Source organism: Lepidochelys kempii, chromosome 4 (assembly GCF_965140285.1).
Source record: "Lepidochelys kempii isolate rLepKem1 chromosome 4, rLepKem1.hap1, whole genome shotgun sequence".
Lineage (NCBI taxonomy): Eukaryota > Metazoa > Chordata > Testudines > Cheloniidae > Lepidochelys > Lepidochelys kempii.
Window position 1 is genome coordinate 27,853,837 of NC_136383.1, and position 26,102 is coordinate 27,879,938.

At 41.4% G+C, this 26,102-nt stretch overlaps 1 protein-coding gene across 1 annotated transcript in view; it reads left to right on the forward strand.

Annotated features, from left to right (window-relative positions):
* BANK1 (B cell scaffold protein with ankyrin repeats 1) overlaps nucleotides 1-26,102 on the forward strand; it is a 298,828-nt gene that overhangs the window by 121,315 nt on the left and 151,411 nt on the right. Inside the window, exon 8 of the mRNA XM_073340798.2 lies at nucleotides 2,789-2,985. Coding sequence (XP_073196899.1) covers nucleotides 2,789-2,985 — 197 coding nt within the window. The remainder of the gene's footprint in view (nucleotides 1-2,788; nucleotides 2,986-26,102) is intronic.

The following is a 26,102-nucleotide window of genomic DNA, read 5'->3' on the forward strand; positions in this document are numbered from 1 at the left end:
CTGATACTGGAGTTCTTTTGGCCAGGACTGCATGGGGTGTCTGCAGAGATTTGTTGTCCCTCATAATCAGCTGAGTTCCCGGGTTCAGTGGATCCTTCCCAAAGGCTGGGGGAGGGTCTTTTAGCCATGGGCGGACTTATGCCGCCCACTTCCCTGGAATTTCAATAGGACCACACCTCCAGAACTGTCAGGTCTCACTTTTTGTCACAGCTGAGTTATCTGTAATGTCACAATGGCTCCATTCAAAAGTGACATGAGCTAATAACCTGACCCCAACAGTCCATAATCATAACTACATGAAAAATTTGAAGATGCTGTTTTATTGTTCAGGTTAAAAATAAAAATCCAACAACTATATAAGTTAAAATTCTTTAAAATACCAATTTTAAAAATTTTAACTAATAAACTTATTTATTTATTTGTAAATTCTCAGAAATTATTTCAACACTCATCCTTTCTGATTGTGAGGATGTTCTATATTCTTTGTTCATGACAAAGAGATTGAAGTACTGCTTTAAGTGGAAAATTCAACCTTAACTTAGGAGTCTCAACTAGTGCCTCCATAAAATACTAAACAGTCACAGTTTGCATACATTATAGCATTTTGTTATGCGTATGTAGAGAGTACGATGACAAATTTGACAAAAATATTGAAGTTCAGGTGCTGAGATTCCCTCACTTCCCTTTGTGGCACCCTTTATGATGCATTTTGTCACTTCCTCCCATCTCAAACAATGTGTGTGAGTGGAATTTATAAGATGATAGAATTAGGACTTATTTTGCATTCCTGGCCAATTATATCTGGTTAATTTGAAGGCATGGATTTTTTCCTTAGAACATGTCATTAACATGTTGTAAAAGTTTTTTGCATAAAATATTTGACCTCTTGATGTATGCTTGCAAAACATAGGCTGGAAATTAAATTTTTTTGTTATCATATCCTCTCTAAAATTATCCTTTAACCTTTTTCAACTTTTATGTTCCTGCTAGACACCTACAAAGGCAGAAAGTTTAATACAGGCAACTCAGGGAAGAAATCTTTTTTTTTGGTGCTTTTGAAATATCAGCTATTTTTTAGACATTTTACTTGTAAAAGAATCCCACGTAATGTGCAGAATTAGACCTAGCTTTGATGGTTTTGGTCTAGTTTTCAAATTCCTTGCATATATTATACTGTTAGTGTGTGTGTGTTTTCCCCAGGGATTTTTTTCTGCTGTGTGTGGAAATATAGAGAAATAGCTAACTACATTATGGATTATGTTCACTTTTTTCTATGGGAAAAATATTTATAGTTATTCTAATATAGAATCTAGACTATGGAATTTAAATAAGAGGCTGAGAATGGCAGAGTAAACATATCATACAGCAGCTATTTCTCACAAAGAAGCTTTAGATATTTTTGTTGTTGGAGCTATTATTTTAAAATTACAATTATTGTAATGCTTAATAGACTTTTACTAAGTAGACTCAAAGAAATATAAAACTCAAAGAAAACACAGCTAGGAGTATGGAGATACACAGGAAAATAAATATTTTCTTAACAGAGAGCCAAATTTTTGAAGCTGTGTGCCTCTAAATATATGCAAGGCTCCTGAATCTATTTCATTATTTATATTTAAGTGATTTGTTTTTTCAAAGGTGCTGAGCACTTAAAACCCCATTGCCTTCAGATAGATTTGCAGGTGCTCCATACATGTGAAAGTCAGGCCTTTTATATTTAGGTGCTCAATCTTAGGTGTTAGCACTGAAGTTTTTTGCCAGAGGTCTCTTTCAGTTTCTCTCTCTCTCTCTCTCTCACACACACACACACACTTACTTATGGTGGCTAAAAACTTCAACATTATAGTCGACAGTACAAAGAGTGGTAACAGCTAGTTCTCCACTCAGTATGGCATAGTACAAATATTTCTGGGTTTCTCTGTTCTTGCTTCCTTGTCCAAAAGGCAATTGAGTATTTTAGTAATGACCATAAGAGTCACTTTTGGGATCAGTAATTATTTTTTTCTATTGCAAGAACTTCCTGTGTCTTTGCAATCCATCTTTCTAACGATGGTGAGCTGAGATTTTGCCATTCCACCACTACCATTGTACCGTTGCTAATAATAAGTTCTGAAATAGTTGGTTAATTTCAGTGTACCTACGTCACTTATTCCCCAAAAGAGAAATGCAGAAGACAATACAAATTAATGTCCCACTATTTCAGAACAATGACTAAAAATCTGTTCCCCAAATGTAAAGTCATTTTTAAAACAAAAAATGGGCCTGATTTTCAGTAAATTGATAGGCATACATTTGCTGATACAATCTAGCTATGTGAACCTGCAAAATGGGTATTATATTACAAATATAGGAATATACCCCTCTAGAAATGTCATGTTCAGGTCAGCTATAGAGATTAAAAACGACTCTAGAGAATTTTAGTAATAAATACTTATGGGAAGGTATGCCTATACTGTACAATTTTCTTTCCCTGGGGCAGTGTCCAGCTCTCATTATTTATCAGGAGAAATAATTCAAGTGTTTTTTGAAATTCCATCTGTCAGAGAAAATGGGACTTCTCGGTTGTGTTAAAGGAAAGTTAAGAGGCACCATTACTGAAATGTATGACAACTACTTGAATTATAAAACTTTTAGTTGTAAGAATTTGCTCTCTGAGGACCAATTCTGTAAGGACAGCTTTCAAAACACTACAAATTATTGAACCCTGGAAGTTTGGTAAAGGAGGGTGATATGTTTTGTATATAAACCAGGGACTTTTATGAAACCCTTTTCTTATTTTCATATACAGATTCCTATTGGGAAGAGCTTCCTACACTTCTCCATTGTGCAGCTAAATTTGGATTAAAGAACCTTGCTACTCTTTTACTCCAGTGCCCTGAGGCAAGTCAGGCTTGCAGAATAACCAACAAACATGGAGAGAACCCAGCACATATTGCTGGAAAGCACGGGCACAACGAACTCCAAAAAATCATTCAAGAATTATCAGTAAGTTTGTATACTTTTCCACAATGTTCATTGAATATGTAAAACCAGATGCTTAGCAGTCCTGTTACAGGATAGAATCTTCTTTGAAAGAGGTACTGATATTTGTCAAACCCTAATACGGTTGTCCTTCTCTTTAAAAACATTATGTGCTGGATTCTGGCTGCCCCAGCATGGTGCATGACAGGTGGGGCAGGATACGAGAACCCTTCCCACTTTTGCACTGATATAATGGGCAGCCAGAATGTCAGTGATTTCAAACCTAAGTGTCGTGGTATTGGAGTTGGAGTTAAGATAGCACAGTGAGAAGTTGTCCATATGGTATGTCTAGGTCTGTGCTGCCTGCACTGCAACAAGCAATCAGAGCTGTGGGAACCTCAAGCTGCTTCTCTAAAGAGAAAGTAAGGAGATGTAAAAACTGCTTCCGAATTCTCCCCGCAGTGTTTTGAGAAGCATTCTGCCTGCCTTAACATTCCACAAGGAAAAATTCCTTTGGACACCTCTCTACTCTCACCTTGAGTATAGACCTGACTATAAAAGCCATTCCAGAGCCATAAACAAACAAATAGGGCCTGATTCTATCTCCCATATCTATACTAAGCGGTTCTTTATTCTACTTGCTGTGCAATGGAACTTCTTGTCAATAAGGCACTACTTCACATGAGCAAAAATGAGAGAGTGTAGCTGTGATGAGGTATACAAATTCCACACTGGCCGAGAGGCTGTGGGCTCAATCAGCCCTGTTCCCTACACCTCCAATAGGTGCTGCCATTTATACTACCATGGCTTTCCTGCTATTGTTATTGGTGAGAGCAAAACTAGCTCAGGTTTGTCCACATGTGCTGTACTCATACCTCTGACTGCAGAGTAGGCGTACTCTAAAAGATGTAAAGCAGACTAAGAGTAGGCATAGGGATATAATACATAACCAGGTAAATATTGTGAAGAATTGGCTCGGCCTTGTGAGTTGCATGGCTTTTTGTCGTTGTTGATGCTTGTTCTGTTGGGGAGTAGATGTTGAGTGGCAAATGGCAAAATTGGGAATGCTGGTGAGAAAGGAGATAAGAAAAGGAAGGAGGGACACTCAGGGCTTATCATCTGTCTAGCCATGATGATGAGGCAGGGTTTTATAGGCGTCAGAGTAGAGGCAAGTCTTAAAGAGGGATTTGAAGGAGGATCAGGTAGTGGCCCTGTGGATAATAACTGAGAGTTTTTTGCATGCATAAGGAGCAGCATGGGAGAAAACATGAAGGTATTTAAGGGAGAAGCTGACTTGTGGGTAATAAAGACTGGGAACACTGATGAAGTGAAAACATGATTGAGGTCATAAGTTACTAGTCTCATTTTCAAAAGTGACTAGGCACTTATCAATCTAAGTCCTATTCAATTTCAATCTGGCCCTAGGTGCTGAAGTCCCTTCTGAAAATGAGATTTAAGCTTCTTAGTCAGTTACAGATAGCAACAGTGAGTGGAGTAATGGAGTACCTTTAAAAATCTGGGCCCATCTCCTTAATTGGTGTATACTGGCAAAGTTCTCTTGACATCAGTGGAGATGCATCCATTTACACCAGCTGTGGATCTGGCCTATAATTTCAAATACTGCAGCTGTGACTAGCAATTTCAACCGTTTTCTCTCAGGGCCTCTCTTGAGATTAGGTGAAAAGTAGAATTTGAGAATTCACAATATTCTGTCCGACCCTGACACTGGGAGTTTCTAATTTTGTACTAGTCTATTCTGGATCACATTTTTGTTCTCATTTACCTCCTGTCATGCTGTCTAGGGTGGCTCATGACTGTGAGTGCCTACATCAGGGCAGACTGTCAAAAACAGAGCAGACAGCCCAAACTGGTAGTGGGTTTTATAATTAGATTTCACCAAGCCAGTAATGAATGTGAACTCCTGGATCACTAGAACAGTCCTACCATTGAGTCATAAGCAGTCCTCTTAGCCTCTCCAGTCTATCTTGCGAGCCGGGCAAACTGGACTTAGTGTTAAAGGTCTGTTACACCAAAAAATCACACAATATTCAGATTGCTTCTAGTCCCAAGAGATGAGACACTTACTCCAGATCAACAAGTACCCTAGATCTTACACCAAAGACAATGCCTGTAGCCAATCCTGTAATAAACTATCTAAAGGTTTATTAACTGGGAAAAAGAAATAAGAGAGTTATTTACAGGTTAAAGCAAGCAAATATATACACACAAATGAGTTACCGTCTAGATCCTAAGAGTGACAGAGTTGTCGTGAGCTATCAGTTCAAAGTGTCTTTCAGGGCAAACCCAGGAGGTAACCCCTGGCGATCTCTGGCTTTGGGGATGTCTACACTGCACACTGTACAACAGCGCAGCTGTGCCACTGTAGCTGCGCCATTGTAAAGTGTGCTGTGAGGCCACTCTTTATCTCCAGGGGAGAGCTCTCCCGGCAGCAAAATAAAGCCACCTCCAACAAGGGACGGTAGCTTTGTCGCCGGGGGTGCAGCTCCCGCCGACACAGCGCTGTCCACACCAGCGCTTTTCATTGTTAAAACTTTTGTATTCGGGTGTGTGTTTTTTTCACACCCCTGAGCAACCAAAGTTTTAACGACAAAAGTGCCAGTGTAGACAAAGCCTTCAGCTTGGTTTCTTTGGCCCTGTGCCCGTTCAAACAGCAGAAGGGATGTACAATCTTCACATCAACTGTTTTCGTTTCCCTCTTCCAGCGTTCACAGTGTACTTCCCCATGGGTAGATGGGGGCAATTAACAAAGCCTTTGTTTTATAATGGCCCAGTTAAATGTCGATAGTCCTCCTGGATGGCTGAGGAGGGGATGGGGGATTGGGGGTAGGGAAACATGAAGAGATGATTCCTTTGCCTGGGATCAGAAGTTCAGAGCAAACATTTTCTAAGTTATAAAGCAAAACTTACATATTTTCTTATAGCCTGGACTAAAGACATTACAAGTGAGATTAATACATGCATTTCATGCAGTTTACAAGCATTTCATGAAGTCTAAACACTACTACATTCTTATAAGACTATTACCTCTGTTAAGTAAAACTAACATACAGGTGAACTGGTCTTGTCGCCAGCTCTGAGTTTTTGGTTCTTAGCTAATGCCTGCAGTCTTGGCAAGAGCTGCACCTGGTCACACCTCCAATATACATTAAATGTGGGCAGAACTACATTACAGCAACCCTATGAATTTAGTGAGACTTTCCAGTACCTGAGTACTCTCCATCATCTGAAGAAGTGGGTTTTTTACCCATGAAAACTTACGCCCAAATAAATCTGTTAGTCTTTAAGGTGCCTCCGGATTCCTCGTTGTTTTTGTGGATACAGACTAACACAGCTACCCCCCTGATACTCAGCATCTGAGTGAGAGCTAGCTTGCGATTTATTCACCATGTCCCAGCTTTTTCTCCAAGAGGACAATTATGTGACAATGAGAAAATATTGCAGCTTACTGTGTTCGTTATAACAAGTTACAGCAGTAAGAGTAATCCAACTTTAATTGGTTATTGCACATTTCATTATTGATACTACATGCTGTATAAATTATTCTAGAAAATCAGCAAGGAACCTGATTTTAAGTGTGTTATGAAAGATTTACATCATGGGATGCTCTTTTTTAAATTAAAGCAGCTAATGGCATATAGCCATATATCCCCCAGGACCACTGTCAAAGTACTATACTGTATTTACAGTCAATGTGGGACAGGAGAGTTAAGAGGACTTATCACCCCCACTCACTATGTCTTTCATCTGTAGAACACTGATTCAAATTCAGCTCAGGTCAGTAGGTTGCCGGTCACATGCCATTTATTAATATACAGATACCCACTACCACAGTCTCAGTAAAGCAGCTCAGTGACTGAATGAGACTAATTAGCTGTTTGATGTCACACTGTCACCTGTACAAGTGGTCCCTACAAAATAAGTTTCAGAAATATCTGTGGAGTACTGGCAAGAAGCATATTCAATAAATACAAATTAGGCTATGTCTACACTAGCACTTTTGTCAGTATAACTTATTTTGCTCAGGGGTGTGAAAAAAAAGCCCTGAAAATACACACCCCTGAGCGACATAAATTACACCAACAGAATTGCCAGCGTGGACAGCTCTCTCCTGCGGTGCAGCTGCATCGGTACAGCTATGCCATTGTAAGGTCTCTACTTTAGACATGGCCTTGCAAGTGCTGTATGTGGAGACAATAAAATTGTCCTGCTGTATCTGTCAGTGTATACCTTGCTAGAGTACCTTTTATGAGGTGGGTAGTGGGAGGGGGACACAATAACCCATAATAAGGCATTTGCAAGTATTTCACTATTCAGTAATCAGCTTTTCTTTCCAAAAGAGATTTGTAGCTGTGATCCTTCTTGGTTGGTTTAGCAATTATGTGAATATCATTTTTCAGTTGATGCCACAAACCTGAAAATGCAATTTTAATTAAAACCAGCGTGCAACACAACACCAGCAAGCATGAGCTTTGGTAACATGTTGCTTTATGGAAATCAAACATACATGTTATCTGACAACAGCTGCAGTACTCACCTGAGCAAATTCCAAACCTAGTTTATTCCCTGATCCTCAGTATACACAGCAGCAGCTATATTGCTTCAGGTTATAGTTTGAATGGAAGAGAAAATAGATGCCATAATTAGTGACCTTAAACATGCTCCAGATAAAAAAGATCACTGCATTACAGTAAACACAGAGAAGGAAACAGGTGAACGTGACTCAGGCGGGAGAGGAGAGCATCTGTGTGCCTGCTACAGAGAACTTAACACCATGGTAACAGAGCCAAATGCATTTGAAAAGCATGATGCTCTCTTCAGTATCCAATAGATCAGAGCCTCAGGTGCATCAGAGAATTGCTTGATGCACCTGGAAGTAAGAGCATAGATAGCTTTTTAACACCTTTTCTCCCCACCCCCAATCCTGAGGGCAAGCAGGCTACCCACTGCAGCGGAACTGGCCTAGGGTGACCATGCGTCCTGTTTTGGCCAGGACAGTCTCAGCTGATCAGTAGGCAAGAGCAAATTGGACAAATGCTCACTTTTGCCCCCCAAAATGGGGCATACACCCTTAGAGGGGTGCAGAGGAACGTGCACAGTGTGGGGGGGCCAGCGGCAGCACCAGCCCTGCAGGGAGGCGGAGGGGGAAACAGGGCTCCAGCGAGCAGTGACGCCAGTCACAGTGGGGAGTCAAGGTTTGGGCATGCGGCAACAGCTGCACAGGAGGCAGGCAGGTATGGGTGAGTAGCGACACCAGCCGTAAGCACGGGGATGGGGGGCAAGGCTTGGGCAAGTGACTCAGGCCAGTCCCATGCAGTGTCCTGTTTTCCCTTGGGGAATATGGTCATCCTAATCTGGCTCAAAGAGTCACTATCACTTTTATCACACAGCCCTTTCTGGTTCAGTTGTGGCAAGGCTTGTGTTTGCTTTATTTCTCTGACATGATTTAGTTGTTTTTTAAATGAGAAATGTATGAACAGAAATGAAATAGGGAAGAAATAAGTCACAGAGATAATGTGCAAGTCTAGAAAATGATATGGCAAAGTCATTGGTTGTCATACTTTGATGAACTGCTATCAAATTAAAATGTTCAGATCCAAAATCGTCAAGAAAAAGGCCTTATGCGATATGAACAATAGTTTCAGATAAAAAGCTCTGTATATCTCATTCACAGAATGTCCAGTTCTGAGGCTGGCAAAACTCCTCCTAAAAAGTTAAATGGAGTTTTGCCTGGCTAAGCACATAGCTCCAGCCTGACTCATACTACATCTCCTGAATTCATCAGTTGCTTTTCCACTTATTTTTTTGACACACTCAGACTAAGGTCTCATGCAGTTCCTGTGTTATATTACATGGCTACATGCTTTTCAATTTGCAGCCAACTACTTTATCAGACATATGATTTCTGGCTGCAAATTGAAATAGGTGTTTTAGTCACAAAAGGTATCAAGTGAAACAGGGGAGTTTGATAACAATCAAACACTGCACTTTCTAGTATATCAGGCACTGCAGGAAGAAAGATAAGACACCAGGAATGTGGTTTAACTCAGCTGTTACTTTATTAAGAAAAATATATGGGAACTATCTGACAATAACTTCTCTGGTGCAGGTCATTTTGCCTGTTGTAATCCTTTCCATCTATGGGAGAGCTACCATTAGCCCCCTACCCATTAACCTGATCACATATGGGAGCCATGAAGTCTTGGCTGACATCCTTAATTCATTCCATTTGAAGAGCAAATGTTTTCAGTTGATTTCATGGCTTTGAAACTTTGTTTGCTGTTACACATATTCAGTGTTCAAATTAGGTGCTGTCACAGGAAACGAAGTTTCAAAGCTGTTAAATCAAACTATGGGGGGTCTCACATCTTATATGACGGGAATCCAAGATGGTATCTCCATTCACGCTTTTTAAATCTTGATTTCCCAATTCCAAAAGTCCATTTGAACATTTGGTTTGCTCAAGGAAGTTTTTTAAACTGGAATAAAAGCATGAAAATTGATCTGCCTATCAAAAAGAATGTGTAACTGAATTTTGTGACTATTATGATGAAATATCCCACAGGAGATGTCTCGCACTGAAAACTAAATTACTGTATCACATGATACATTCTTGTAGCAAAACCCCAATAGCTAACCTCCTCTGAGCAATGGCTAGACAGAATGAAAGTGTGGATCTTAACTTGCTGGGATAGAGAAAAAAGCTGTATGTCATACAAGGAAACAGCAAAAATCTTAATGCATAAAATGCAGTGCTATTTACCACATTGTTAAAGAGAAGATACTATATGGAACATTAAAGCCACCCTCATCCCAAATTTTCCCTGAAAAGAAGCCAATCCCCCTCAAATTTCACATGTTGGTGATCCCAAGATATAATTGTATAGGATGTTTATAAAAACAATTAGAAAAGGAGTGTTAAAGTTATGGCATTATTTAAACCATTTCTTTATCATTGGCATTTTGAAAAATTTCCCAACTTTTTTGGCTAGTCTGTATCTCCAGAATGGCTTCAAATTGTTGTTTCATTTTTCATCCTTGCTTAGATGTCACATTTACTGTGGCTTTTTTTGGGTTGGGGGGAATAAAGATAGTAATAGTGTGTGCATAACTCACATGGAAGTAGACAAGTAGAGAAAGAGTTATTATGAGGTCATTAATAGAGCAGATTAGAAGCAGGGATACATTTTGTGAGAATTGTGTCAATTGTTTTCTCCAGTTATTTTTCAGATTTTGAAATTTCAACCACTTCTACTCATTAGGACTTCACGGAGACTACTTGTTATACCAATAAAATAAAAACCAGCAGGATCTTATTAAAAGGGGAAAAGGCAAAATGCCAGATTTATTGTGAATACAGAAAGAACCATAGTAAGCAATTAGTTATAGCTATAACTTTCCATTCAATTTCATATTTATTCACACATTCATTCATACACACACACACAGGTTCTGCAAAGTTGTTACCATAGTTACCAGCCTTAGAGTTGCTCATGCCAAGCCACTGGCCAGGTGGCCTGGAAACAAGGAGGGAGCAGGGCCTTGTCAAATGCACATCTGACGCTCCTGGAAGTTGGTTTGCAGAATCAGACCCCAAAATTATCAGTTTCTGGAGTCCATTTTTATAGGAATTTATTCCTATGCCAGTCTATGGGAATTGATTCATCATGCTATTGCTGAATAAATCAGCAGATGGCACATTCCTGATGGCTCCATGTTGTTCTTCGGTTCTCCCATCCTTGAGGCTGTTAGGTGGATTCCAGTCTGGCCTCTGGGGGTCCTCTGATTGTTTCCACTTGATGCCTTCTTCGGCCAATGGACACTGTATTCTTAGGCTGGCACCTCCCTGATCATTCAGTTATTATCCACACCAAGCATCCATCCACATACATCCTCTATCTCTATTTTAATCACAATTGTTAACAAAGCGAGATGAATACAACAAAAGGGCGGGGAGTCTCTGTGTGCTGTTTCTGTTGTTACAAAGTTTTGCTTTGAGAATAGACTCTGTCTTAGGATGTGCTAACACAATTAGCAGCTTGCAAGTTTCACACAGAGCGGGAGAGAAACAGTACCAAAAACCAAGAGACCTCTTAATTAGTAATACCCTGGAATTTAAACTATGGGGAATCAAACTCATTTGTGATTTTAATACTGAACTTCTTTAATATGATCCAACATACTCACATGCTTCAAGCCAAGCATATAAATCAGGGCCACAGAGATTGGATTTACTCTTGCCTGGCCCAGCAAGGAATCAGAGCCATGAGGCTCCTGAGCATGATGGTTAAAGGGGAGTTTAGGCTATGTCTGCACTATAGAGCCTATGCTGGCATAAAGAAAAGGAGTACTTGTGGCACCTTAGAGACTAACCAATTTATTTGAGCATAAGCTTTCGTGAGCTACAGCTCACTTCATCGGATGCATACTGTGGAAACTGCAGAAGACATTATATACACAGAGACCATGAAACAATACCTCCTCCCACCACACTTTCCTGCTGGTAATAGCTTATCTAAAGTGATCACTCTCCTTACAATGTGTATGATAATCAAGTTGGGCCATTTCCAGCAGCACAAATCCAGGTTTTCTCACCCTCTGCCCCCCCCCACATAAACTCACTCTGGAATATTTCCAAAATACCTCTGAACAACATACTAATCCACAGAGGCCTCCCTACCAACATTACAAAAAGAAGGATTCTAGGTGGACTCCTCCTGAAGGTCGAAACAGCAGACTGGACTTCTACATAGAGTGCTTCCGCCGACGTGCACGGGCTGAAATTGTGGAAAAGCAGCATCACTTGCCCCATAACCTCAGCCGTGCAGAACACAATGCCATCCACAGCCTCAGAAACAATTCTGACATCATAATCAAAAAGGCTGACAAAGGAGGTGCTGTTGTCATCATGAATAGGTCGGAATATGAACAAGAGGCTGCTCGGCAGCTCTCCAACACCACTTTCTACAAGCCATTACCCTATGATCCCACTGAGAGTTCTCAAAAGCAACTACAGCATTTGTTCAAGAAACTTCCTGAAAAAGCACAAGATCCAATCCGCACAGACACACCCCTGGAACCCCGACCTGGGATATTCTATCTACTACCTAAGATCCATAAACCTGGAAATCCTGGGCGCCCCATCATCTCAGGCATTGGCACCTTGACAGCAGGATTGTCTGGCTCTGTAGACTCCCTCCTCAGGCCCTATGCTACCAGCACTCCCAGCTACCTTCGAGACACCACTGACTTCCTGAGGAAACTACAATCCATCGGTGATCTTCCTGATAACACCATCCTGGCCACTATGGATGTAGAAGCCCTCTACACCAACATTCCACACAAAGATGGACTACAAGCCGTCAAGAACACTATCCCCGATAATGTCACGGCTAATGTGGTGGCTGAACTTTGTGACTTTGTCCTCACCCATAACTATTTTACATTTGGGGACAATGTATACCTTCAGATCAGCGGCACTGCTATGGGTACCCGCATGGCCCCACAGTATGCCAACATTTTTATGGCTGATTTAGAACAACGCTTCCTCAGCTCTCGTCCCCTAACGCCCCTACTCTACTTGCGCTATATTGATGACATCTTCATCATCTGGACCCATGGAAAAGAAGCCCTTGAGGAATTCCACCATGATTTCAACAATTCCCATCCCACCATCAACCTCAGCCTGGTCCAGTCCACACAAGAGACCCACTTCCTGGACACTACAGTGCTAATAAACAATGGTCACATAAACACCACCCTATGCCGGAAACCTACTGACCGCTATTCCTACCTTCATGCCTCCAGCTTTCACCCTGACCACACTACACGATCCATCGTCTACAGCCAAGCTCTGCGATACAACCGCATTTGCTCCAACCCCTCAGACAGAGACAAACACCTACAACATCTCTATCAAGCATTCTTACAACTACAATACCCACCTGCGGAAGTGAAGAAACAGATTGATAGAGCCAGAAGAGTTCCCAGAAGTTACCTACTACAGGACAGGCCTAACAAAGAAAATAACAGAACGCCACTAGCCGTCACCTTCAGCCCCCAACTAAAACCCCTCCAACGCATTATTAAGGATCTACAACCTATCCTGAAGGATGACCCAACACTCTCACAAATCTTGGGAGACAGGCCAGTCCTTGCCTACAGACAGCCCCCCAACCTGAAGCAAATACTCACCAACAACCACATACCACACAACAGAACCACTAATCCAGGAACCTATCCTTGTAACAAAGCCCGTTGCCAATTGTGCCCACATATCTGTTCAGGGGACACCATCACAGGGCCTAATAACATCAGCCATACTGTCAGAGGCTTGTTCACCTGCATATCCACCAATGTGATATATGCCATCATGTGCCAGCAATGCCCCTCTGCCATGTACATTGGTCAAACTGGACAGTCTCTACGTAAAAGAATAAATGGACACAAATCAGATGTCAAAAATTATAACATTCATAAACCAGTCGGAGAACACTTCAATCTCTCTGGTCACGCAATTACAGACATGAAGGTCGCTATCTTACAACAAAAAAACTTCAAATCCAGACTCCAGCGAGAAACTGCTGAATTGGAATTCATTTGCAAATTGGATACTATTAATTTAGGCTTAAATAGAGACTGGGAGTGGCTAAGTCATTATGCAAGGTAGCCTATTTCCCCTTGTTTTTTCCTACCCCCCCCCCCAGACGTTCTGGTTAAACTTGGATTTATGCTGGAAATGGCCCACCTTGATTATCATACACATTGTAAGGAGAGTGGTCAGTTTGGATAAGCTATTACCAGCAGGAGAGTGAGTCTGTGTGTGTGGGGGGAGGGGGTGAGAAAACCTGGATTTGTGCTGGAAATGGCCCACCTTGATTATCATGCACATTGTAGGGAGAGTGGTCACTTTGGATAAGCTATTACCAGCAGGAGAGTGAGTTTGTGTGTGTGTGCGTGTGGGGTGGGGGGGGGCGGAGGGTGAGAAAACCTGGATTTGTGCTGCTGGAAATGGCCCAACTTGATTATCATACACATTATAAGGAGAGTGATCACTTTAGATAAGCTATTACCAGCAGGACAGTGGGGTGGGAGGAGGTATTGTTTCATGGTCTCTGTGTATATAATGTCTGCTGCAGTTTCCACAGTATGCATCCGATGAAGTGAGCTGTAGCTCACGAAAGCTTATGCTCAAATAAATTGGTTAGTCTCTAAGGTGCCACAAGTACTCCTTTTCTTTTTGCGAATACAGACTAACACAGCTGTTACTCTGAAACCTATGCTGGCATAGCTAGGCTGACATAGGAGATGCAGTGTACACTGACAAAAGGAGTTTTTCTGCCATTGCAGGAACACCATCTCCCCGAACACTACACTGACAGAAACACTCGTTTGTTGGCATAGCTGCATCTACTCTGGGGATTTTGTCAGCACAGCTGTTTATCAGGGGTGTGTTTTTCACATCTCTAACCAACATAGCTATGCCAATGTAACTTTCAAGTATAGACCAAGCCTTATATCGGACTATATTGCTTGCAAGAGACTTCATGATTAAAAGACTTTGTTTCCTCTCTCCCCCTCCTCCCTTACTGGAAGAAAAAGACATTTTAGTTGGTTGTTTTGGGGGTTTTTTTCTGTGTACAGGCTGAAGAAAGCCCTCGTTCTAATTCTGGGCCATACTGAAGAAATGCTTTGTATAGAAGTGTAGATGCCCTGACATGGCTAGACAGAGTATTTTAGCTGTTCTTCCTTTATCTCTTCTCCCTTTTTCCTCTGACTCATAAGTACACCTGAGATACATACTCTTACAGCAGGACCTAAAGCAATGTTGAATTTTTTTTTTAATGAGAGGAGTTGAGTTTTTACAAAGAAAGTGTATTGTTTTTTGTAGAAGATGGAGAAGGAAGTTGAAAATTGTTGGTTATGCTCCACTGAAATACAATTTCATCCTGGACCCCTTTTTTTAACTAGGTGGCTAGATTCTGCCACCCCAAGTCATGTTGAATAATACTTTACTCCGTGAGCAGTTTTTTTTAAAAAATGGAAATAAGACACTGTGCTATAAAGGATGTGTGAAATCAAAGGACCTACTTGGGGAGTGAGATATTACTCAGTGTGAGCAAGAATGTCTGAAGCTTGCCTAGAGTTTTGTTTGGGAATATATGGTTAAATATGTTGACTATGCAGAATATTTCAACGTCCCTGCTGTCAAATCTTCCCTACTGAGCAGTGTACTCTTACAGGTTTTGGACGTTTACATTTTAGCAAATTGTGCAGCCAGTTTATCTACAATGTCCTGTAGAAGATCTATTGCAGGGATGCAAATTGAGGTCCGGGGAGAGGGGGAATCAGGGTAGCACTCCATGTCTGCTGAAAGATTTAATGTGGAATTTTAGAAGTATTAGATCAAACCCAAGAAAAAATGTCTTATTAATGCTATCGGTATTAGTGCATTTAGAACACAAAACACTCTGCTTTTACTGCACTTCTCTAATGGATGAGAATACAGTCGTATGAAAATAGTGGTTAAGTATGTTGTTGTCTGAGGAGTTTCCAAATTTTTCACAAAAGAAAACAGACTCATCCTTGTGTTTTGAGTCGTCATTTCTGGGGTATTAAATATAACAGAAATAACACATACTTTCTAATCCTGTATGTCAACAAACGGGAACTGACCGCATTCTCTCTCAGCACATCACCTCTGTATTTTTAAAGTTCCTCGAAGATCTTCCTCCGTATGTTGAGGAAATCGTAACACAGACACATCATGTTTTGCTAAGATTTTATCATCTTTGTAAACATTTTTCATTTTTCTTAGGTGGATATAGTCATTGTCCCTAAAAGGGGTTTCTTTAACAGCCTGAAATGATCATTCTATAGTTTTGTCCCAAGTATGTTAGAAATTTTACGAAGAATAAATAATTTGTTATTTTAAGCAAAAAGTCAAATAAAACCACCTGAGAAACACTCACTTCCACTCCCTGCATGTTTCATTATAATCTAGGTAAAGAAACTTCCTCTTCTTCCAGCATAATGAAGTTATCATATACCAATATATTTGTCCTGCATTGTCACTTTGTTGCTGGTAGCCTCACTTTAGCTGCAAATGCAGCGTCTGGGACTATCTGTTCAGACTCTAGATACAACAACCAGTGATCCAGAGGCCTGGATTCCCTTGCCAGACTGGTGGACTGCTGATAGAAGAGCCTGACTGAATCAGTGACACAAGGTACAAAGAAAAACCAAAAAATAAACAAGGAATAACATTTTTAGAAGCTCCTAAGTTCCATTTCAAAATGGGTCTAAGTCTCATTGAGAGTCATGCTGGTCCTTTATGTCATCTTATGGACAAAATTCCTCCTTCCAGCATTAAGGGTGTTCTGTTGCTCCATCCATTACAGCACTCCAGAGGTTCAGAGGCCCATAATTTGTCCCTTTCTGTATTTAGTAGTTGATGCTGACGGCTACGTGGGCCATAATCAGAAAATACATACTGTATCCCATTTGCAGTGTATTTTGCAGATTCTGAGAAAATTCCTATTAAAAGACTGTTTTATTGATTGCTTAATGCAAATAAGGCTTACTGATTGTTGGATTTAGCCTTATAACATGGTCCTATGGGTAACATCAGTACCATTTTATACAATAATTGCAGTATTCATTTTTTGTGTTGCAGTGTCGAGACTGTGTGGTGGCAAAATACTTTTGTTTTTAAAATATTAAAATGCTTTTCATCATTTTAGGCTTGGTTGCCTAATTCTGATGAATAAAAAACAGGTTAATTGAGCTTTTTGAATCCAGCCAAGTCCCATTCTGAATAATGGACTGTAAAAACATTTTGGATTTTTGTCTCCAAATATAATTTTATGTATCTCCCTGCTTAATGAATCAGACAAGACCAAATTTATATATTGAGAGTGGTATATGTATGTGTTACTGTGCTGGTATAAGTCCTGAATGAATGTGATATTTAGCAGCTATTGAAAAGCAGTAGGTGTTGATCCTGTACCCATTTGCATAATTCCTATTCACTTCAGTGAGATTAGAATCAGGCCTTAACTGAATCTGTGACTGTATTTACTCTTTACAATACTCTTCAGCTAGGTACAGTCCCATTAATTCTTCTCCTGTGAAGATTGATTCTATCAATTGACATGCCAGGATCTAGAATATTGTTGCTAATTGCTGAGGTTGCAGTTGTTAACTACTCCAGATGTGCCCTGATTAGTGTATAGACATTGGGAACACATCTGAGTTTCAGCAATTATAGATGAGAATTGTTTTCTGAAGAGGAGTGTATATATTTAAATGCCAGAAAAAATCTAAAATGATGGCATTTTTTCTGAAACCAAGACCAGTATTTCTTTAACTCTTTAACCAAGGATGAATCTAAAAGACAATGAATTGGCAAATTCTAATCAGGCCCTCCATCAGTTATGTAAACATAGGGGATTGCGACATCTCTTTCACTAAAGCTGGCAGCTCAGTTAAGCTCCTCTCTGGCTGCATGGGTCTGGGCCCAACTCCACATTCCCATCTTGCCCAGTTGGTCAGCTCAGTCGCTCCCTATCTGCTCATGATAGGCTACTCTCAAGTACTCCCCACCCCATCCATCTACTTAGAGGTAGGAGAAAATCACCCCCTTTCCTCACTCTGAGGGCAAAATCAATCCCCCACCTCAGATTCAATATATATCACCCAGCTTCTTCTCTGGGAGCAAAATTGACTCTGGCCCCACTGTTGAGCCTGGAAATTGCCCAGCTATTGGAGATTAGGGATGCAGAAGATACTGGAGGTCGGGGAAGAGAAAATTGAAAGGGGAAGGGAAACTCTCTTAAATTGAAGGAGGATGGAAATCCTAGTCCCATCTGCTGGTTTGAGATGTGGTCGGGGGGGGAGGAGGAAGAGAGTGAGAGACAGAGCGCAGAGGAGTCAGTGGAAGAGTAACTGGGAAACAGACTGAGGACAGGAAAGGAAACAGACTATTAGAGAATACAAAGGAAGTACTGTAATGAAAGGCTAAGAGGGAAAGAACAGAGTGGGGTAGGAGAATACAGTAAGGGAAAGAAGAGAAATTGTTAAATATGCCATACCATCCATTGCCTCCTATCATCTCCTCCTTTATTTTCTTACTACATCCCAACTCTTAAATCCACCTCTGTCTTTAAAACCACACTTCAAACAGCTTAGTGATGCTTTCCACAATTAAAATCCTGTGAAGTATTCAAGTCCAGGACTGGGTGCTGTTGATCCTGCTTCCTTTTGGCTCAATTGTGCAACTCAAGTTGGTGAAAAGTTACAAGAGAGTATTCCCTTGACTTCAGTGGGACAAGTCCGTGAGTAAATGCTCCCCAATGTAAGGGTTGCACAATCAGGCTATTTACTTATATGTAACTCCCGCGCAAGTCAATGAGACTTTTGTGTGTGGAAGAAATGTAGGATCAAGCTTGGTGTAAGAGAGAAATTCTGTCCTCAGATGCCATATCCAGTTCCCATTTAAATTCAGGGGGAGCCAAATTTGTGCATCCAAGGGAAGAATTTGAAGCTCAGCTCTACATTTTACGCTATCTGGTGCAGAGATGGGGAGTAGAGAGGTAGTCGGGAGAATCTTGTGCTATGGAAATTCTTCCAGTCTGGATGTTCTTTCGTACAAATAATTGTGCAGGAAGGCTTATTGAGATATGCTGCTTTCCCTCTGAGTAGGAGCACGGCACACTTCTGGCTAATACTTGGTGACACTAGCACGTGCACTTGAGAATGTAGTATGTGGGGGCCAGCATAGTAGCTTGCCTTTGCTCAAGCTCTGGCATAAGAAAGACCCTATCCTGCTGCTTGTGTGCAGAGAAACTATTTCCTACAAACTCTTCCCCCATTTACGCACCACTGCTGCACCAAGCAGATTTTCACTCCTTTATGTGTACATTTAAAACTGACTCCAAGTATACTCAGGATACATGTGGCTGAAATGCACAGTAGAAAAAGTATAATGTGGTGAATCACTAATTGAAATTAGTGAAGAGTTCTCAACCTTTTCTATACTGGGACTTCCCCGGTCCACCTGGCCCTCTTGCATTTAGTAAATTTCTAGCTGAGATACTCCCTTAGCAATCTGGGAAGGGCAGGATTGTCATCAACTGGGACTACCAGGAAAAGACGGTCTGAGAATACCTGAACACTAGTGGATCACTTTTATATATTATACCACCATTCTACAGTCTAATTGTAGATTGTGTCTTTTCTTTTCAGGACTAATGTATTAATGTATTTATTTACTAGTATAAATTATACAGGTGTCAGCCAGAAAGAACTTTGGACAGTCCTGTCACTTTTGCCAAAAAGGCACGGGAATTTTCCAGAGTTCTTAGAACTTCCAGTATTTGAATAAATGCAAATAGCAACACTCTTTTAGGATTGTGTGCCCTGCTGCTGAGCCTGTGGATGGCAAAGTCAGCTTCCTTTTTTTCATAGTAATTTCGTTATTCCTGCATCTTACTGTATTGTAGCTCAGTCTTGTGCAGCCCCAGAGGGATTCATTCCATTTCTCATATAATGGGAGGATCCTCAATTTAAACCTGTTGCTGCTTCAGTCAAGATGTTATCTCCCTCCAAAGACAGTTACTTAGTGGTTGGAGAGAAATCTATGTAGGAAGAGAAAGGGGAAAATATATTTTAAAAGAATTCTAAATGTGCTAAATTTGATTGCTATCAATATTTTGTTTAATTATCTTAAGTGCTGCTGTAATAACACTTTGGCCCATTGCTCATCAGCATCAGGTAGCTGGGAGTGTATGTGAGAGAAAAGGATCAGTCAGATTTCTGGCATTTGTGCTATTCCAACGGTGATAACTCAGCAAAACCTGCTGGGATTTTACTCTTTCAACAAGATTTTAATATTCAGAACTGTTGATGGTTACATGCATCCTACAGTACGTGGGAGTTACTAAGCTGACAGTGAATAAGATAATGTGATAGTGTTAGATGTCTTTTAGTGGCTAGATGTTTACAACCCTTTTGTAATTAAATCAGATTCTAAGCCCAGATTCACTGAGGGTATTTGTACACTGCAATTAGACACCCGCGGGCGTCCAGCTGCTGGCTTGCAAGACTCAGGCTATGGGGCTGTTTAACTGCAGTGTAGACTTTCAGGCTTGGGCTGGAGCCTGGGCTATAGGGTCCTGAGTGGTAGGAGGGTCCCAAATCTCAGGCTGCAGCCCGAGCCTGGAAGTTTCCACTGTAATTCAACAGCCCTGGAACTTGAGCCACTGAAGCCTGAGTCAGCTGGCACAGGCCAGCAGGGGTTTTTTAATGCAGTGTAGGCATAGCCTGAGAGATTTGTCAATTTGGGACAAGTATTAGGCAACCTTTGGCCATGTCTACACTAAAGAGCTTACAGCAGCACAGCTACCGATGCAGCTGTGCCGCTGTAAGATCTCTCGTGTAGCCGGTCTTATGTAGAGCTCTCTCCCATCGACATAATTAAACCACCCCCAACAAGTGGCAGGAGAAGCTATTCTGCCAACATAGCACTGTGCGCAAACTACCACTTATGCAAGCTAAACTTATGTCACTCAGGCGGGTGTTTTTTCACACCCCAGAGCACCAAAAGGTTTGCTGACATAAGTGCTAATGTAGATATGGCCCTGATCCCATATTTGGGTCATATATTCCATTCCATAGGATCCCTCTCTCCTCAACAGAATGTGGGAGCGTTTTACTGATGCTGTCTACCAGTGGCCACTTGCTTACCCTTTCTCTCATACACACGCACATACACACACAAATACTCTAATGTCTTCCTGGAACACTCTGCCTTTTGCGGGATGAGCTGATGAATAATTCCCATTCCTCCATACTCTTTAGTGTAAAGTGAGTCACTGACTGTATAAGCACAAGGGACAACATGGGAGTTTGGCTCAGAGGGGAGCAGACTGCTAAATTAATTGTTAATGGGCTAAAGTAAATAAAATCCATTAATTAAAGAAACAACTAAAATAAACCTTAGCTTCCCACTTAAAGATAAAACCTTGTTCAACCTAATACCCAATCACAGAGTAAAACCCCTCACATCAACTTTGGAAATTAAATTTAACATCCTTGGAGAAGGAATTATACCAAAAATTTGCAGTGTGAGACTAAATTTTAAACAGGGATATTTCACAGAAATGAGGGAGTGAGTAAAACACCTCCACCAATCCTCAGATCAATAGTGCAGAAATTAAAATCTTTACACTTACTCTGGAGGCTGCTTATGCAACTAGAATACGGTCACAAAGGCATGGACACGTTTAAACAAAAGAGGAAGGCAAACAAAAATTAATAAATTATTGAAGAGGTTATTCAAGCCATACAGGTATCCTTAAGAAAAAGAAAAATCCAGCTGGAGTGAAAGGAACATAAACTATAGCAGATAATATGTAAGAAAATAACACTGTGTGGGCTAAGAGGGAAATTGAATGGCAATTAGCCAGAGACATTATAACAGTGAAATTCTTTAAGTCTATCAGAAGCAGGAAGTGTCCAAGAGTATCAGTGGGTCCACTGGAGCACTGTGGAATAAAGGGAGCTATTAGGGCTGGATTCAAAGCCCAGTGAAATCAGTGAAAAGACTCCCATTGGCTTCAATGGGTTTTGGATCACGCTGTAAAAGAAGATAAGGGAATTGTTGAGAAACTGAATGATTTCTTTGTCTCTATCTTTGCCATAGAGTGTGAGGAGATACCTACTCTTTTCATGTGATAAAGATGAATTACTGTCAGAGAGCGAGATATCAAAAGAAGAGGTGCTTGAACACACTGATAAATGAGGGCCTAATCCAGAGGCCATTGAAGTCAATTGAGTCTTTTATTTGGATCATGCACTTAATTAGCTACAAGTCAGCAGGCTTCTGAAGGAAGTTTAGAATGAAGTGGCTGAGCTGTTAACGCAAAATGCAGTCTCTCCTAAGAGCAGCTGCTGTACCAAAGGACTGAACAGCAGCAAATACTGTGCCCAGCTTTAAAAAAAGGCACTAGCAATGATACTGGGAATTACAGACCAGTACATGTAGTGTTGTAGCTGTGTTGGTTCCAGGATGTTAGAGAGACAAGGTGGGTGACCTGCAGATCTCTGTGTAGCTTGAAAGCTTTTCTCTCTCTCTCTCCAACAGAAGTTGGTCCAATAAAAGACACTAACTCAATCATAGAATCATAGAATATCAAGGTTGGAAGGGACCTCAGGAGATCATCTAGTCCAACCCCCTGCTCAAAGCAGGACCAGTCCCCAATGTTTGCCCCAGATCCCTAAATGGCCCCCTTGAGGACTGAACTCACAACCCTGGGTTTAGCAGGCCAATGCTCAAACCATCTCGCTAAGAGCACAACTTCTTACTTCTGTACCGGGTAAATGAATTGAAATAATACTTAAAAATAAAATTATAAGTCACTTAGGAGATCTTGATTTGACAATAACAAACCAGCATACCTTAGGCAAAGGAAAGTCATTCCTCTACAACAGGGGTGGGCAAACCTTTTGGCCCAAAGGCCACATCTGGGTAGGGAAATTGTATGGCAGACCATGAACGCTCATGAAATTGGGGGTTGGGGTGCAGGAAAGGGTGAGGGCTCTGGCTGGGGAAGTGGGCTCTGGGGTGGGGCCAGAAATGAGGATGTGGGGGGGGGGGCTCTGGGCTGGGATAGGCGGTTGGAGTGCGGGAGAGTGAGGGCTCTGGGATGGGGATGGGGATGAGGGGTTGGGGTGCAGGAAAGTGCTCTGGGCTGGGACCAAGGGGTTCGGAGGGCAGGAAGGGGATCAGGACTGGGGCAAGGGGTTGGGGCATGGGAGGGGGTCGGGGTATGGGAGGGGGTCAGGGGTGCAGGCTCTGGGTGGCACTTACCTCAAGCAGCTCCCAGAAACAGTGGCATGTCCTCCACTCTGGATCCTATGTGGAGGCAGGGTCAGGCGGCTCTGCATGCTGCCTCATCCGCAGGTGCCGCCCCTGCATCTCCCATTGACTGTGTTTCCTGGCCAATGGGGGCTGCGGGGGCAGCGCTTGGGGCGGGGGGTAGGGGTTGGAGCCCCCTGGCTTCCCCTATGCCTTGGAGCCAGAGGGGAGACATGCCGCTGCTTCTGGGAGCTGTGCAAATCCATGGCACGCGCAGAGCAGGACAAGCCCCCGACCCCACTCCCCAGCTGGAGCGGGACAAGCCCCGGACCCCACTCCCCAGCAGGAGCTCGAGGGCCGGATTAAAACGTCTGAAGGGCCGGATGTGACCCCCCCCGGGCTGTAGTTTGCCCACCCCTGCTTTATAATCTACTAGTATTCAGTCAATGTTTCAGTAAAATTGTGGATAAAAAGTAATAACTGACATAATTTATATGAACTTTCAAAAAGCCAAATACCTCACAATGACTATTAAGGAAACTGATTGTTTAATGGCTTAGACATAAAATATTATCATGGGTTAGAAACTGGGAAAAAGACAAAAAGCAGAGAGTAGAAATAAAGGAAGAACTTTCAATATGGTAAAAGTTTAAGAACAGGGTGCCCCTAGGTTCGGTAATAGGACTGGTGGTGTTAATTTGTTTTGTTGTCAAGAGAGCAAGTAACTTCAAGGGGATCTAAAAAAATTTGGTGAATGGACAGCATGGAAGCAGATTAATACCTCTGTTGAAAAATGCAAAAGTATGCATGTTGGAAGGAATAATTTGAACCACTCATACGCATTTGCTGGGTTCTCAGCTAATTGGAACCACTCAGGAAAAAAAGACTTATGAATCACTGTAGACTGTTCAATATTTAACATTGGTGAAAAAAGCAAATAAAATGTCAGTATGCATTTCAGTTCTGGTGACTATATACCTAAGAAGATATAGCAACAATAGCAGGTGTTCAGAATTAGATGGTGAAAATCATTAGCAGCATGAAGATATTTTTCTACAAGGAGAGCTTGGAAAGTTTGGGAACTGTTAAGGGGGAGGCAAATAATAGGATATCATACATGATAGAATCAAGAAGGCAAATCAGATGCTCCTGTTTACCCTGTCTTATAATACGAGAACAAGGGGAGAATTAATGAAATTGAAGGGCAACAGATTTATAACTGATAAAAGGAAATACTTGTCCACACAAGCCATAATTAATCTGTCTAACTTGATTAATTCAAAATGTCACTGAAGCCAGGAGCTTAGTAGGATTCAGTAAAGGATTCAATGTTTTCATAGATAATAGACTAACACGGCTGCTACTCTGAAACGTAACATCCACATAAACCCTCATGCTTTAGCGTTCATGGCAGCCTACTAACTGAATGGCCTAGGAAGAAACTTTCCCTGCAGGAGGTTATTTCATAATTGTCCATTATGGGATCGCCTGGCATCTTCCTCTGAATTATCTGATACTGGCCACTGTCAGAGGAGGGAGGCTGGTCTACTAGTCTGATCCAGTATGGCAATTCTTATATACATATATTCTCAGGTGATCAGGACACCCTCCTGAGTGTATGCATCTGATGAAGTGAGCTGTAGCTCATGAAAGCTTATGCTCAGATAAATTGGTTAGTCTCTAAGGTGCCACAAGTACTCCTTTCCACCTGACTAAGATGTAACTGCCTCAGAAGCATGTTAAATAGACAGAATGAGCAGCAGAAGTTATTACTTCCCAAACTATTCACTGGATCCTGCTTTTGCTGCAAAAGCCCCAGAATACACATTGCTGGAGAATCCCAGATTATGGTCCTGCAGCAAGACAAGTTCACATTACAAGGGACATTTTAGGTCTTGATCCTGTCAAATGGGCCACGGGGAGCCTGTCTGAAGGAATTCTAGTGATTTTGAGAGGACTGACTTACTTACCTCCCTGAATACAGGTGATGTGTGGAGTGTGCCAGTTGGCTGTCTCCAAGAGATTTAGGAACCAGACATCTGACACTCCTTACAAAGACATTGGATGTGAGGGGAGAAAGCACACCAGTGGCATACCCTCTCCCTACAGAAAACAGCAAAAGGCAATGAGAGAGGAGCTGGGTCTTGTTGGAAGAGGAGAAGGGAAGCTAGGGAGGAAAGAGGTGGTCTGGTTTATGGTCCAGAGTATAAACCATGTAAAATGTTGCAGTTTTGGCTGAATTTCATTTTGGGGGGGGAGTCATTGAACCAAAAACTCTAAAAGAAACTTGGGGGAGGAGATGAGAACCTATGTATGGCAAAGCCAGATAAAAGGCTTGCTGCAACCTCTCTGAATCAAAGGCTCAGAGCTCTGCACAGCTCTAAGAGTGACTTACCAGACTTTTCTACCAAGTGTGATTTATTGCTTAATTAGGAAAATTGTCCTTAGGCTCTACATCAGTAGAATGACCATTAGAAAAAGACATTTTTTTCAAAGCTACTGAGCCCATTATAAGAAACTACTTTTTTAAAAAAATCCATTTTTATCCTATAAAGTGTTAATTTTGTTTAACATAGCCAAATCGCATTTTCCTTTTATAATTCTGACAGTGGGCTGGGCACAGATGCCATGGTCACACTTCTTTCCGCACCTTTTGGTGTGTTGAATAAACAGTAAATGATTCATTATTTCTTACCAAGTTTATAGAATATTGAGCAATGATTGTTGGGCTTCCTCACATCCTGTACAGCCTGAAAAATGGTTTCTGGATTCTTGTACTTTTCAATATGCTGCCTAGCTCAAAAGAACAGAGTAGGAAGACAGGATTCAGTATAGTGACATGAATGTTCATTATCATGAAGAAACCCACTGCTCTTGTTGAAGGGTTGCCTAGCAGGCTGCTTTCTAATTTAAGAATGCTGCAAATTTTGTTTAAAAAGAACACACACAGTAGTTTTTGATTCACACACACACACGCTCACCCCCACCCATCCACTCTCATTTAAAATAAAATGAGTTTTTGTACTTCTTGATGACTTACTCCTGGAAGCTGACAGCATTATCACAGCTATGCAGCTAGAAGCATTACTGATGTATCTATCCTGTATTGACTGGACATGCTGCTTAATCAAACAAAAATTGGGATTATCCTGGTAGCCATGTTCCACAAAGAGTAAGTCTGAACCAGTAGTTAGGATACTGGCCTATAAGTTAAGGACCTTGTTTCAGTCCACAGCTCTGTCACAGACTTTATGTAGATGAGGTA